The sequence below is a fragment of the Pongo abelii genome, chromosome 17, assembly GCF_028885655.2.
Source record: "Pongo abelii isolate AG06213 chromosome 17, NHGRI_mPonAbe1-v2.0_pri, whole genome shotgun sequence".
NCBI classification, from domain to species: Eukaryota; Metazoa; Chordata; class Mammalia; order Primates; family Hominidae; genus Pongo; species Pongo abelii.
The window spans coordinates 61,994,732-62,008,718 of record NC_072002.2 but is presented as its reverse complement, the minus strand read 5'-3'; the positions used below and the strand labels follow the sequence as shown (position 1 = coordinate 62,008,718).

Genomic DNA, 13,987 nt, shown 5'->3' with positions numbered 1-13,987 from the left:
TTTGGTATTAATGTATTTACTTGTGGTCAGATCCCAAGAATCCATTTATTTGGCAAAGTGTCAGAAATTCAGATGAGTCAAAGAGATTATGAGCGCTCGTGATTAGCTGCTTTGGAGTGGTAGCAGCCAAATGTTTTATCCAGTATTCTTTACTCATTAATGAAGATATTTTCCCCCATGTAACAACCATTATCTACATGATAGCATTCATTTGTTTATTTACTTATTTACTCCACAAATATCTTTGAATGCCTACTGTATACTAAGTACTTTCCTAGACTCTGGGAATTCAGAAATAGAAATCAATATGAATCCCTGCCCTCACATTGCTTCCAATCAAGAGGAGGAGACAGATTACCTAAGAAGGCAGTATGAGTACTATAATCGTAGTCTACACAAAAAACCATCTGATAAGATTTATATAACCCTGTGTCCCTTTAGCCAATATTTAATTCAACCATTATTATTGGAAAATATCAATATTTTATTTCTATGCTTATGTAGCTATAACAAAAAAAGAATGAAATGTCTTTTCAAACTGCCTGATAAGTCAGTATGCAATTTTTGATTTTTATAGGAATTTTTCACTCCCGTGGCAACCATAAATATAGTCAACCAGAAAATCTCTATGACCTTTCTCTGAACAAAGATATAGACCTATATTTAATTGATCCCTTTAAAAAATTCAGTTTAGCAACAATACTTTGTTCCAGTTGATCTTTTAGTTCATCATTTTAATTAAGTTTAGCCTTTCTTTAATCTGTCAGCCTTATCGGTAACTATTACTTTTCAGCAATTTCTAAGAGATTACATTTTTAAATGATTTTTTTAAAACCTCCCTGTTAATGGTCATTAATCTTACATACAGCAGATATAATTCTGTATAATTGAGGGACCAAACATGAAGTTCTTAAGCAGCCAAAATTACCCAAAAGCCAGGAGAACTTTTATCTATAGATCCTTTAAAATTAGACCCAAGTCAGATAGATAAGGGGGATGGTAGTTTCGTCAAAATATTACCTACTCAAAAATATAAATGACAGTATTTCCAATTGCAATCCCAGAGTAAGATTTTGCATTTCCATTTTGAATAACTTTAGTGAAGTTAAGTGATTTGAAATTGAATGCAGTGGGGTAAGCTGGTAAGACAGCTCAAAGCTATTGCAGGTCAAGGAAATCAGGTAAAGTGGAGTCATCCCCACTTTTCAATCCCCTTCACTGGAGAAACGCCAGTACCATTGCAGTATGAGCATGGCTGCATCTTTTTATATGTATAGAAGTTTTAAAATCAATTTGATTTTCACTGGTATGATTCTCTAGTGTACTTAATATGCTATGGACAGATTTCTGAGAATAGTAAGAAGCAATTACACTTCTCATGAATATATAGGAGATGAAGCACTCTGATTCATTATTCCATTCTATTTTTGAACATGCTTATGATTTTTTTAAAAAAAAAGCAAAAAATAAGAAAAATTCTTTGAAGTATAGACTAGTAGATCTGAGTTTTAATTCCCTTACTAGGTGACATTAGGTAAACCCTTAAACTATTTTGTTTCTCAGTTAATCTACCTATAAAATTTGATAAAACCTCCTATCTCTAGTTTACTAGCAGCATTTAGTTATGTACAATGTATTTTGAAGTCTTTCAATACATGGATTCAAAATTAAATAGTTTCCTTATTTCAGATATTTGTTTATTTTTATTTATGAATGTTTCCTTCTTACTAATGATTGTTAAAAATATAGAACTCAAGGAGATAGAGAAGGGCAATGAAAAAACGTCTAGGAAAAAAAATTAAACAGCATTAACTCACAACACCAGTTCTAAAACTCAAGAGCTTTCTAAATGAGCTCAAGATGCACTAATCAAAGATATTTAATTTACTGATTCAAGATGCAATGTGTATGCACGTTGCAATAAATTTTGATCATGAATTGTAAAGTTTGCCATAACTCTTAGTTTACTATAATCCCACTGGTATTAGTTAATCTTGCACTTGCTCCTTTTTTTTTCCACTAGTGGAGTTAATATTTAGTTAGTTCATTCTGTAGCATATGCTTTCCAGTGATATTGATTTTTTTTTCTTTTCTGTTCTGTAACCTCACTGAAGTGCCAAACATCACAGGGGAAGTCATTCAATGTAGAATTTAACACCAAGAAATTAGAAGTCTATATCCCACTGATAGACGAGAAAATTATTTAACCTTGCTTTTTATATAATTGATTTTTTAATGACTTAATGCAAAGTGTTTTTAAAAACCTCTCTATGCCATATGTTGTGCTGTATTTTGGTTATTCTTAAGTGTACTAGTTACTCTAACTGTAGATTAATTTTGACCCTATCCAAATTATACCTCTAAGAGTGTCAGAGACAGAGAAAATAAAAAATCCAGAAAAATCTCACTTAGAAGCAGATTATAAGACTAAGATCAATTTTAAAATTCAGAGTTTATTTGGGAGTTAAACATGCATACGTGGAGCTTCTATTCAACGGTGGCCAGGCCCTGTGCCTGCTGTTGAGCAACAGGAGGACAGAGCCTCAGCCCAGCATAAAAGGGCAAGAAGGTGCACTGGGAGCAGCATGCGAAGATTGTTTGCAGCTTTGCATGCAGGAGATGGCTTCTTTTCTAGGGTGTGCTCCCCTTCAGCAGAACACAGACACTGCTAGCACTTGAGTCTGCACAAACCATGGAAACATCTGGACACTTGACCGAAATTATAATACCTTTCTTCATCCAGATGTTAGAGTGCATGTGTATCTCATGTATAGACACAGTCTTAAACTAAAATAATTTTATTTACTAAATTGGCCAAGTGCAGTGGCTCATGCCTGTAATCCCAGCACTTTGGGAGGCCGAGGCAGGTAGATTGCCTGAGGTCAGGAGTTCAAGACCAGCCTGGCCAACAAGGTAAAACCCTGTCTATACTAAAAATACAAAAATTAGCCGGGTGTGGTGGCGGCCGCCTGTAATCCCAGGTACTCGGGAGGCTGAGGCAGGAGAATCGCTTGAATCCAGGAGACTAAGGTAACAGTGAGCTGAGACTGCACCACTGCACTGCAGCCTGGGTGACAGAGCAAGACTCCCTCTCAAAAAAAAAAAAAAAAGAAAAGAAAAAAATTATTTACTAAATTTACCTGTGAGTGTGCAATTAAATAACACACTTTCTTTCTTTTTTTCTGCAGACTTCCTCTGTGGACAGACATTTTCCTTCTATTAAAAAAAATCAAAACAAAACATTTTCTCCAAATATTTTTCATGAAGTGTCAACAGTAGTACTGGGAGGACATAGAGGCCCTTTCAGTGATAAGCAACCGCTTAGTCCCTGGGGCTGCTGGCTGGGGCCCTGCTTCTAAGTGCCAGTTGTTGGCTCAAGGGAGAGTTTAAAAGGGAGACAGCCAAGACAAGGAGTAGGAAACCAAGTAGGGATGAAATGACTGGGGGCAGCCTGGTACAGTGGGTCATGCTTATAATCCCAGCACTTTGGAAGAATGAGACAGGAGGATTCCCTGAGCCCAGGAGTTCGAGACCAGACTGGGCAACATAGGGAGACCTACAAAATGTTTTGAAAAATTAGCCTGGCATAGTGGCACAGCTACTCTGGAGGCTGAAGTGGGAGGATCGCATGAGCCCAGAAGGACAGGCTTCAGTAAGCCATGTTCACACCACTGCACTCCAGCCTGGGCAGCAGAGCAAGACCCTGTCTCAAAAAATAAAAAAGAAAAAAGAAAGAAGGAAAATGGTGGAGAGGAGAAAGAATGTATTTCCATAGAAGGGATGGGTGAATGCCACATTTTTTGCTCTTTATTCAAATGGCAAAAGTTTCATGTTGTACCCCATATACATGGTATACCCTACATGTGTACAGGACACAATATTTAAATGCTCTTATTTATTGAATTCTGAGTTCAGCTTGAGAAGAGTGATAATTGTTTAATCAGCTTCTCCTCTCTCATGTCCACCAACAGAACAGATCACCTGACCATTCATTTGGCTCTTATAGTTAAATGAGCTCTAAAAATGTACAATATTTTTGCTGTTGGAGGCTACAGTAGACATATATGTTAATTCATATTTTCAGGTCACGGTTAAAATTTAGTGCTGTGGTTTTGTTTGTTCCTGAAAGAAATTTTCAAAATGTCAGATGAGAACAAAACTTATTTTCTATTGGAGCATCACAAATATCCCCAGTAAACTGAATATATAGTTAGCCTAATTTAGTCAGAATATACAAATGGATCAAAATGTGCTTTTCACATATAGGAACAAGGTAGTGCTTTAAAACCCGTCATGACAACTAAGGATTTAGAATAGCATTAGTTGGTATTTCTCTTACAAAGCAGAATGAATTAAAAAGTACAAGTATCTGTGGAATGTATTTGTACCCTTTCCTAAGGTAGGGGTAATGGGGATTACCTGTAGGGTAGGATCTCTCTGCCCTCAGAAAGTATATTTTCTAGCTGAGGAAGACCAGACTAATATTGTAAAACACTAGAACATCAGGTACGAAGGGGCAGAATAAAGACAATAAGCACTTAAAACTTCAGCCCAGGAAGGGATAAATCAGTAAGATTTGCAGAAGTTGAAAAAGCCTTATGGAAGAAAAATGTCTTAGTCTGGCCGGGCTGCTATAAAAAAAAATAATAATACCATCGACTGGGTGGCTTAAACAATATCTGTTTTTCTCAGTTCTGGATGCTGGAAAGTCCAAGATCAAGGCACTGGCAGATTCAGTGATTGTGAGGGAGCTCTCTTCCTGGTTCATAGATGGCCGTTTTCTTGCTGTGTCCTCACATGGTGGAAAAATAGAAAGGGAGCTCCCTGGGGTTTCTTTTATAAGGGCATTAATCCGATTCATGAGTGCTCTGCCCTCATGACCTAATCACCTCCCAAAGCCCCCCACCCCCTTCTCTAATACCATCACCTTGGGGATTAGGATTCAAATATGTGAATTTGGGGATAAGGGGGACACAGGCATTCAATCCTTAACAAGAAGAGATTGGATGGCATTCTGATTTTGGTTGCACAAGGAAGAGAGGAGAGGGCACCTTAGGACAGAGAAATGACATAAGGCAGTTGTAGGCAGCAGATGTGAAAAATAAATGCCTGTTAGGCAATAAAGGATGGGCCAGGTGCAGTGACTCAGGCATATAATTCCAGCATTTTGGGAGGGCGAGATGGATGGATCACATGAGCTCAGGGGTTCAAGACCAGCCTGGGCAACATGGTAAAACCCCATCTCTACAAAAAAATACAGAAAAAAACTAGCCAGACATGATGGTGTGCACCTGTATTCCCAGCTACCTGGGAGGCTGAGGTGAGAGGATCACCTGAGCCCAGGAGGTTGAGGCTGCAGTGAGCCTGGATTGTGTGAGTGTACTCCAGCCTGGGTGGCAGAGAGAGATCTTGTCTCAAAAAAAAAACAACAAAAAAAAAGGAGACAGGATGGCTCAGCAGGTTGGACAAGAATGGGAGAACCTAGAGACTTTGTGGTGAGAACTTTAGAATGGAGTCTTTGATGGAGACCGTAGGGAGCCATTGCAGGTTTTTGAGCAGAGGCTTGCCGTGATACTTAAGAGAAAGTAATTATTCTAGTACCTTGAAAGCTAATGCTATTGAATCTGTTGGCTGTTTTTTTTTTTCTTTTGCTTGTTTGTGTTGTTCATATAGCCCATCTCCTCCTCATTTGCTATTTACTGCTCATATCTGCTTCAGCATGTTACTTCTCTCACCCATCTTTCTCGTACTTCCAGTTTCTAATGACATGTGAGGGCAGAACCAAGAGTGGGTTGGAACATTCACCTAGAATGTGGAACCACTGCTGTTGGAGGACCTTGGAGAGACCAGGAAAGCCGACTCCTGACATTCAGGCTCTCTGGTCTCCAGTTGCACTCAGCAGTGATGTAGTTTCCCTGATATGGCACGATGCTGCCTCCACCTTCCTGGGTGAGCAGGATTCTCAGAAACCATGCAGATCACAATGTCCTGCAAATGTACACTTGGAAAGTCCTGATGTAGACACCCTCCTAAGCAGCAGCTTTTTCTTTTCTTCTTGTTTTTTGTATTTAAGTCAGGGTCTCACTCTATCACCCAGGCTGGAGTGCAGTGGCCAGTGGTGCAATCATGACTCACCTCAGCCTTGACCTCCAGGGCTCAAGTGATCTTCCCACTCAGAGTAGCCGGAACTAGAGGAGTGCACCACCATTCCCAGCTAATTTTTGTCTTTTTTGTACAGACAGAGTTTCGCCATGTTGCGCAGTCTGGTATCAAACTCCTGGGTTCAAGCACTCTCCCTCAGCCTCCCAGAGTGCTGGGATTACAGGTGTGAGCCATGGCACTGGGACTTTAGCAGCAGCTTTTAGTCACTTCCATCCACAGGAGACGTTTTATGCCCTAGTTACCCATTACTCTCCAACTTCAAACCAGTTTTTTTCTACAGTCTTAGATATGTTTGAGGCCAGGCTTCCAAGAAACATGCTTCTTCCATGTATAATTTTCTCTCCTACAACTCTACACTGTTAGAATTGCTGTGCTTCCCCCCACCCCCTCTCTTTTTTTCTTTTTTTTTTTTTCCTGAGATGGAGTCTTGCTTTGTCACCCAGACTAGAATGCAGTGGCATGATCTCGGTTCACTGCAATCTGTGCCTCCTGGGTTCAAGCGATTCTCCTACCTCAGCCTCCCAAGTAGCTGGGATTACAGGTGCCTGCCACCATGCCCAGCTAGTTTTTGTATTTTTAGTAGAGATGGGGTTTCACCGTGTTGGCCAGGCTGGTCTTGAACTCCTGACCTTAGGTGATCCACCTGCCTCAGCCTCCCAAAGTGCTGGGATTATACACATGAGCCACCACATCCGGCTCACCAACCCCTTTTTCAAAAGAGGAATCCATTGCTCACTTTGGCAGCACATATACTAAAATTGGAACAATACAGAAAAGATTAGCATGGCCCCTGTGCAAGGATAACACAAATTTCTGAAGCAGTCCATATTTAAAAACAAAAGGGGTGAGGGGAATATAGGGGATAAAAAAGTAAGCACTTTAGGGATATTTCTGAACTCATTCATTAATTCTGAAAAAGTAAAATGTAGCCAACCTGATGGAATTTTTAGAAAAATTGGGAGCTCACTGTCCACTAAATCACATTTATTTAATCTAGTATTAGACTGCCTTTTTTTTTAACCAGATGGAGACCATTCGCAGTAACAGTGAACAAATATATCCAGGCTCCCAGAGGTCATTTTTAACCACCATTAACAATCTGGTTTTCACAGATTAGTAATATACGAAAGGCAACAGTCCAGTAAAAGATACATAAAAGGCAGCGGAAGCTTCTGTGCTTTTTATTTGCCTAACATTTAGCCATTTTAAAAACCCTTTGTAAGTGAGGCATTCGAATCCTCTAAGCTCAAAATTGGCAGATTTTACCCAGAAGATATAGCAAAATATCTGTTTGAAATAGATGCCGATGCAAATTGTTAATAAAACCTCTACAAAGCTGATGAAAAGACAAGCTTTTTATTAACATCATCAGTAGATTTGCCTGTGTTTAATATAGTTTCCATTTACTAGCTGCTTGTTTAGTGGTTTCATACCAATGTAAAGCTACTAATTATGAAGTAGGAAAGAAATGCATTTTACATATCATATTTTAATTTTTAAATTCAACTATCTAACTGAAACATAATATAAGATAAACAGTCCACAAAATATACTAATGAGTCAAAAGGAATCTGGTCTATAATTTGATAAGACTATGGTTTCTAGAATTGCCTATTCAGGAATAAAGATCTCATTTAAATCATGCTTGGAGTGGTTGAGAAAGTTGTAGAATGATGGTGTCATTATGCCCTGCAGATAAATACAGAGATACATGCATGCCTCTTTCTTCTCTTGTTGAGATTCAATATTGTATGCCAGTATTTTTGAAACTTCTACACCTTTAGCCGGTTAACTGAGACTGCACATAATATGCATGTATCTTCATTTCAAAGTACTATTTTTCTTGGTTTACACATTAATGATTTGTTATCAACCTTCATGTTCCTCTTGTTTTAGATAATAGTGTTTTTCTAGGAATTGCACTGAGGTCTATATTTAAAATGCTTCACAGATATTTCCTTTCTATTTTCTTTTTATATGGAGAAGAAAGCCAAGGTATCAAGGTTCAAGAGTACATCAGCCTATAGAGAGGTCATGTCCAAGATGAGAATGAGAATGAGGCTATAGGAATCTGATCTGGATATTAGAGAAGATGCTTGCTATTAAGGAACTTAGGGATGCCAAGGATATTATTAGGCCCCTTCCCCTAATGATGCATATGTTCTGGAATATTTGCATATATTTTCACAGATGTATTTACCTACACACACACACACACACGCACAAACACACACAAACATACTCCGCACAGTCATCAAGTAAAATACATTTGAATTGGCATTGATAATATCATGTTGAAAATTTCCCTGTCTGTCCATGATACTGTTGTATGTCACCACTTCAGGGAGAAATTCTGTTTCCCTCTTTGCAGAAATTTTTACCTCAGCAAAGAAATCTCCCTGTACTTCTACAAGTGCCCAGGGCCATTACATTTTGGTTTTTGCTGAGGGAAATAAATAGTAAGGAGATCTTTGGTGAATTCTGGCCCCCGCTTACTGTAATTTAGAATTTACGACCTCCTGGGGTCCTTTTCAGAAACAACTGCAGACCCTTTATTTAGTGCTTATTGTATGTTCAGCACTGTGCTAGGCACTGGCCATACCTAACCTCTGCCCCCAGGTAACACATGGCCCACTGAGTGAGGAATGGGAGTAAGGAAAGAGCACCATGCCTGAGGCCTGTGCAAGGAACTCTGGGGACACAGAGGAGGAATGGGGGGAAAGGGAGGGGGATCCATGAAGCCTCAGAGCCCCTTTGTTTGTTGTACCACACCTCTTCAGACAGAAATGAAAAGCTTGATTAAATTATGTGAGTATTGAGGATAGGGGGTTGAATTTTTTAAAAATTCCAGTTGCCTGAATGATAGGATTCTGGTTTATTTAGACCAGATTTGTAGACTCAATTCATGACTGTGGATAGAGACATTTTCTTAACTTGCCATCCTAGTCAGCATGTAAGCGAAATAGGAATAACGATCTAATCTTTATGCGCAATATAGTTTTCTTTGGTCAAGGAAGAGCAGTTAAGAGATATCAGCAAGCAAGTAACTGTTTACAAACTAACATAAGTTAACTTATTTTGTCTCTCTGTTTTAAGTTGATTTTTAATTTTTTTTTTACTTTTTATTTTATTTATTTGTTTGTTTTTTTGAGACAGGGTCACCCAGGCTGGAGTGCAGTAGTGCAATCACAGCTCACTACAGCCTCAGTCTCCTGGGCTCAAGTGATCCTCCCACCTTAGCCTCCCAAGTTGCTGGAACTACAGGTGCACACCACCACATTCAGCTAATTTTTCTATTTTTGTAGGGACAAGGTTTTGCCATATTACCCAGGTTGGTCTCGAACTCCTGGCCTCAAGCAATCCTCCCGCCTCAGCCTCCCAATTACAGATGTGAGTCACTGCACCTAGCTTTAAGTTGATTTTTTTTTTTTTTGGAAACGGAGTTTTGCTCTTGTTGCCCAGGCTGGAGTGCAATGGCGTGATCTCAGCTCACCGCAACCTCCGCCTCCTGGGTTCAAGCGATTCTCCTGCCTCAGCCTCTTGAGTAGCTGGGATTACAGGCATGCACCACCACGCCCAGCTAATTTTGTATTTTTCGTAGAGACGGGGTTTCTCCATGTTGGTCAGGCTGGTCTTGAACTCCTGACGTCGAGTGATCTGCCCACTTCGGCGTCCCAAAGTGCTGGGATTATAGGCGTGAGCCACTGCGCCTGGCCCAAGTTGGGTTTTTTTTTTTTTTTTTAAACTATCAATTATTAGGAAACCCCTCCAGGCTTTTCATTTACAACTCAAAGCCTCCTCACATTTCTTTTTCAGTGTCCCAAATTTTGATGGCCCAAGAAGGCTGGGCCCCTGCCTCTAGTCTTGAGAACCTTTCCATTCAAACCAAGCTTCCTCCCTTCAAGGAGCAGTGGGACTTCAATCAGATTTCTACCAGAAATCTTGACTATCCAGACTCCCATTTTGCCCATTCTAGCAATTTCCTCCCTTGTAAAGGATGGATAGCGGTAGGGGGCTAGAGAGGGAATAACTTCAAGAATCTGCTTTTCCGGAGCTGCCATCACAGGCCAGGCAGGCTCTGCCTTCCTTTTCTGTACCTCCCCTCCGTGTTTCAGGAGGATTGTATGCGAATAAATGAGGACAACATTTAGTTATGAGGACTTCCAATTTCAGGTTATATTAAATAAACTGTTTTGCAGATATTAAAAGAAAATGTGAAGGAAAACTTACAGAACTAGCCTACACAAAACTAATAATATTTTTTCTGCTTTTTTAAAAGGTGAACATACACAAGAAACCAACTCACCTCATTCACTCAAAAAGGATGTAGAAAATATGGGGAAAGGTAAATGAAAGTTTCAATTCTGTAGAACTTCTCTTAGCTTTAAATTACTATGGAGATAATAGGAGGATATTTTTGTTCTACACCATATTTTTAGCTTGACAAGCAACATATGAATAATATATGGACCATTGGGTGGATATAATTGAGATTAATGCATACATATCAATCAATACATGACACTGTAATATAATACTTTAAAATAATATATTACATTGATTTATATTCATGGATTTCTGCACAAAATCTATCCTATGTCTATGCAACACTTTTTAAACTGGTAAAATATTTTGTCTTATAATAATAAATTGCCATATATAACAGTTCTCTGGAGAGTTATTTGTAAAGATTAGTAAAATGACTCTTCTTTTTTTATTAGAAGAACTTCAGAAGGTTTTATTTGAACAAATAGATTTACGGAGACGACTGGAACAAGAATTCCAGGTGTTAAAAGGAAACACATCTTTCCCAGTATTCAGTAAGAAATCACTTTTATTTCATTGTGTTTATGATAATTGATTATGTTTGTATTATTAGGCTTAAGAATGTGATTCTAAGTATTAAGCGATTGTGCAAAACACACACAGTCTTCCCATGGTCTGCCTAAATATTCATAAATTTTAGTTTTATTTAGGCTTTGAATTGACTCACAGATAAAATTTCTTACAAGAACCTTTTGGTATTTGTGTATGGATATATGTGTATCTGTATGTGTATGTTGTACGTATTTTAAAATGTGTATAAATATATAATGAAATATGTAAATATATTTAAATATTTAGATATAGTTAGATTATAGATTTTAAAACAAAGGAACTACTTTGGTATTTACATTCTCTAAAGTAGGGAAAACAAGAAAAAGTTAACTTTCATTCTGAGATTGTTCTGGATAGCTTCCTGATGCTTGAGATATGTATAAATATGAAAATCTAAACTTTAATGGTTCAGTATACACAATCTATTTTATTAAATGAAATTGGCATAATTTTAGTAGTTTTAGATTTCCCATCCATATTTAATGTTAAAATTCCATTCTGAATTTAGAGGCAGGAGATATTGTAGCCTAAAAACTGTTAGTTCTACTCCCAGAGTCTTGGAATTTCCTAAAACTTTATGGTAAGTGTCCAGATTTTTAAAATTCACCTGCCCTGGTCTGGGTCACATCTGGACAAATACATCCCAGTAGTGTTTTTCAAGCTTTCCGGACTTTGATTTAGTCATATTCCCCTCTCCAGAGAAAGGAAAGTGGGAAAATAGTATGTAAATTTTTTTTTTTTTTTTCTTTTTGAGATGGAGTCTCACTCTGTCACCCAGGCTGCAGTGCACTGGCACAATCTCGGCTCACTGCAACCTCTGCCACCTGGGTTCAAGCAATTCTTCTGTCTCAGCCTCCGGAGTAGCTAGGACTACAGGCACACATCACCACACCTGGCTAATTTTTGTATTTTTAGTAGAGGCAGGGTTTCACCATATTGGTCAGGCAGATCTCGAACTCCTGACCTCAGGTGATCCGCCCGCCTTGGCCTCCCAAAGTGCTGGGATTACAGGCATGAGCCACTGTGCCTGGCCTGCAAACTTATTTTTCTAATTATATATATTTAAAATTAATTTTTTCCAGGGCACTTTTTTAGAATGTCAGCATGCTTCTTGTTGTTAATCCAGAAATCACAAAACTCAAGTTGGCAATTCCTGTGCCAGATGATTCCTGTATCAGCATCTGGAAGATTTTTAAATAATTGTGATAATTTCAATAATGTCAGCCTGAAGGTCTTCATTCATTAGGGCTTCCTAAATGTAATCACTGACACAACTGAATGACATACTTAGGTAGCATTTTTTAATAGCACCAGGTTTCTGGTAACATGTCAAACTAAATTTGACCAGAACATTTAGTGAGGATTCAAAATGTAGAGGTAACTGCATGATGGAAGAGAACTCTGACCATAAGGAAGGGGAGGGTCTGCAAAGTGTGTCCTCTCTGCATACTCCAGAGGAGGCTGGAGCTCATGGTACTTCAGTTATTTTGAATTCAGAGAATGCCTGCAGGGCTTTAGAATGAGATTGAAAGAAGGAGAATGGCCAATAGCTTTTGATAGCATAATTAGGAATATTGTGATACTTATAGCTTTGAGAAAAGGAGAAACATTTAAAATATCTTTGAAACCATAAGAAACAGGTGCTTTGAAAGGATCTAGGATTCTCTAACTTTTGAAACTGTATCTTAAGAAAGACTGCACAGTTACTTGCCCCAATGAGAGGCATTGAATGATATGTTTTTCCAATAGCTGATGTTTATCTAATTGTTGAGTTTGCAAGTCCCTGCTTTTAGATCTAGCAGAGTGGGTCCAAGTCTCATTGAATCCCTAACATGCCCTTCTAACTCCCTATGAAACCTCTGTAGTCATAATTCATCCCATTAATAAAAGCTAATTCATATTCATTCGAAGGAATTAAGTAATCCATAATAATTTATATTTTTCTTAGTAACTGCTCTGTAGTACAACATGTTTCCGTTAAACAAAATGTTAGAATGTTACGGTACTGGCCAGTTTCAATTCAGCCCTCTCATTCATCATTTTGATGTGCATTAATATGTATCCTCTGTGATTGCCACATATATGAAACACTTCAATTAAACCATAACCAAAAAAAATTTCCTCTTTTTTATCTGCAACATACTCCACTGACCAAGGAAGTGGCATGTGTGTGCCCAAGTTTAAATAATGCGTGGTTTAGATACACCACAACGAGGCAGTCAATTTCACACGGATGAAAATAGCAAATGCACATTATGTGCTTGTTAACTAAATGTGAGGGGCCGTGAGGCTAGGGGACAGATTTAGATTCACTCAGATGAAAAGGGGAAAACCGAGCTTTGCAAAGCCTCATCGGAAAGAAGCATAGAGGAATTCTCGTGAGAGTTTTGCAAAGCTTTTTACTAGGAGGTGAACAGATGCTCACAGTCACCACACTTAAAATCCAGTTCACTTAGAGCACTGTGGACCTAGGCTAGGAGCTGTAGCATGTGAGAATTAAGAATCTAGGCTCAAAAATCAACCAGACCTGAGTTCATTTTCAGGCTCTGCTACTTGCTGGTTGTATGACCTTGGAAACTGTAAAATGGGGCAGATAATTCCTGTCGCATAGAAGAATGAGAGGACTGAATGAGAGACCTATGTGAAGTGCTGTGCACATGCTGGGCACAGGATAAGTGCAATTATGATGGTGATTATGAAGCAGAAAGAAGAAAAGGAGAGGAAGAGCACTGAGCTCTAGAAAAGCATTTCTAAACTTGGGTTCAAATTTTTGGCTTCTGGCCAGGCACAGTGGCTTACGCCTGTAATCCTAGCACTTTGGGAGGCCGAGGCAGGCAGATCACTTGAGGTCAGGAGTTTGAGACCATCCTGGCCAACATGGTGAAACCTCATCTGTACCAGAAATATAAAAAGTAGCTGGTGTGGTGGTATGAATCCCAGCTACTCA

General features: G+C 38.7%; 1 protein-coding gene and 1 non-coding gene across 2 annotated transcripts in view; both read left to right on the top strand.

Moving 5' to 3' along the window:
* Positions 1–13,987, top strand: part of SKOR2 (SKI family transcriptional corepressor 2) — a 45,494-nt gene that overhangs the window by 10,280 nt on the left and 21,227 nt on the right. Inside the window, exons 5-6 of the mRNA XM_024236086.2 lie at positions 10,442–10,507; positions 10,884–10,982. Of these exons, the coding sequence (XP_024091854.2) occupies positions 10,442–10,507; positions 10,884–10,982 (165 nt within the window). The remainder of the gene's footprint in view (positions 1–10,441; positions 10,508–10,883; positions 10,983–13,987) is intronic.
* Positions 6,891–6,995, top strand: LOC112130046 (U6 spliceosomal RNA). The gene has a single exon (XR_002912358.1). It is a non-coding gene; the product is annotated as a U6 spliceosomal RNA (small nuclear RNA).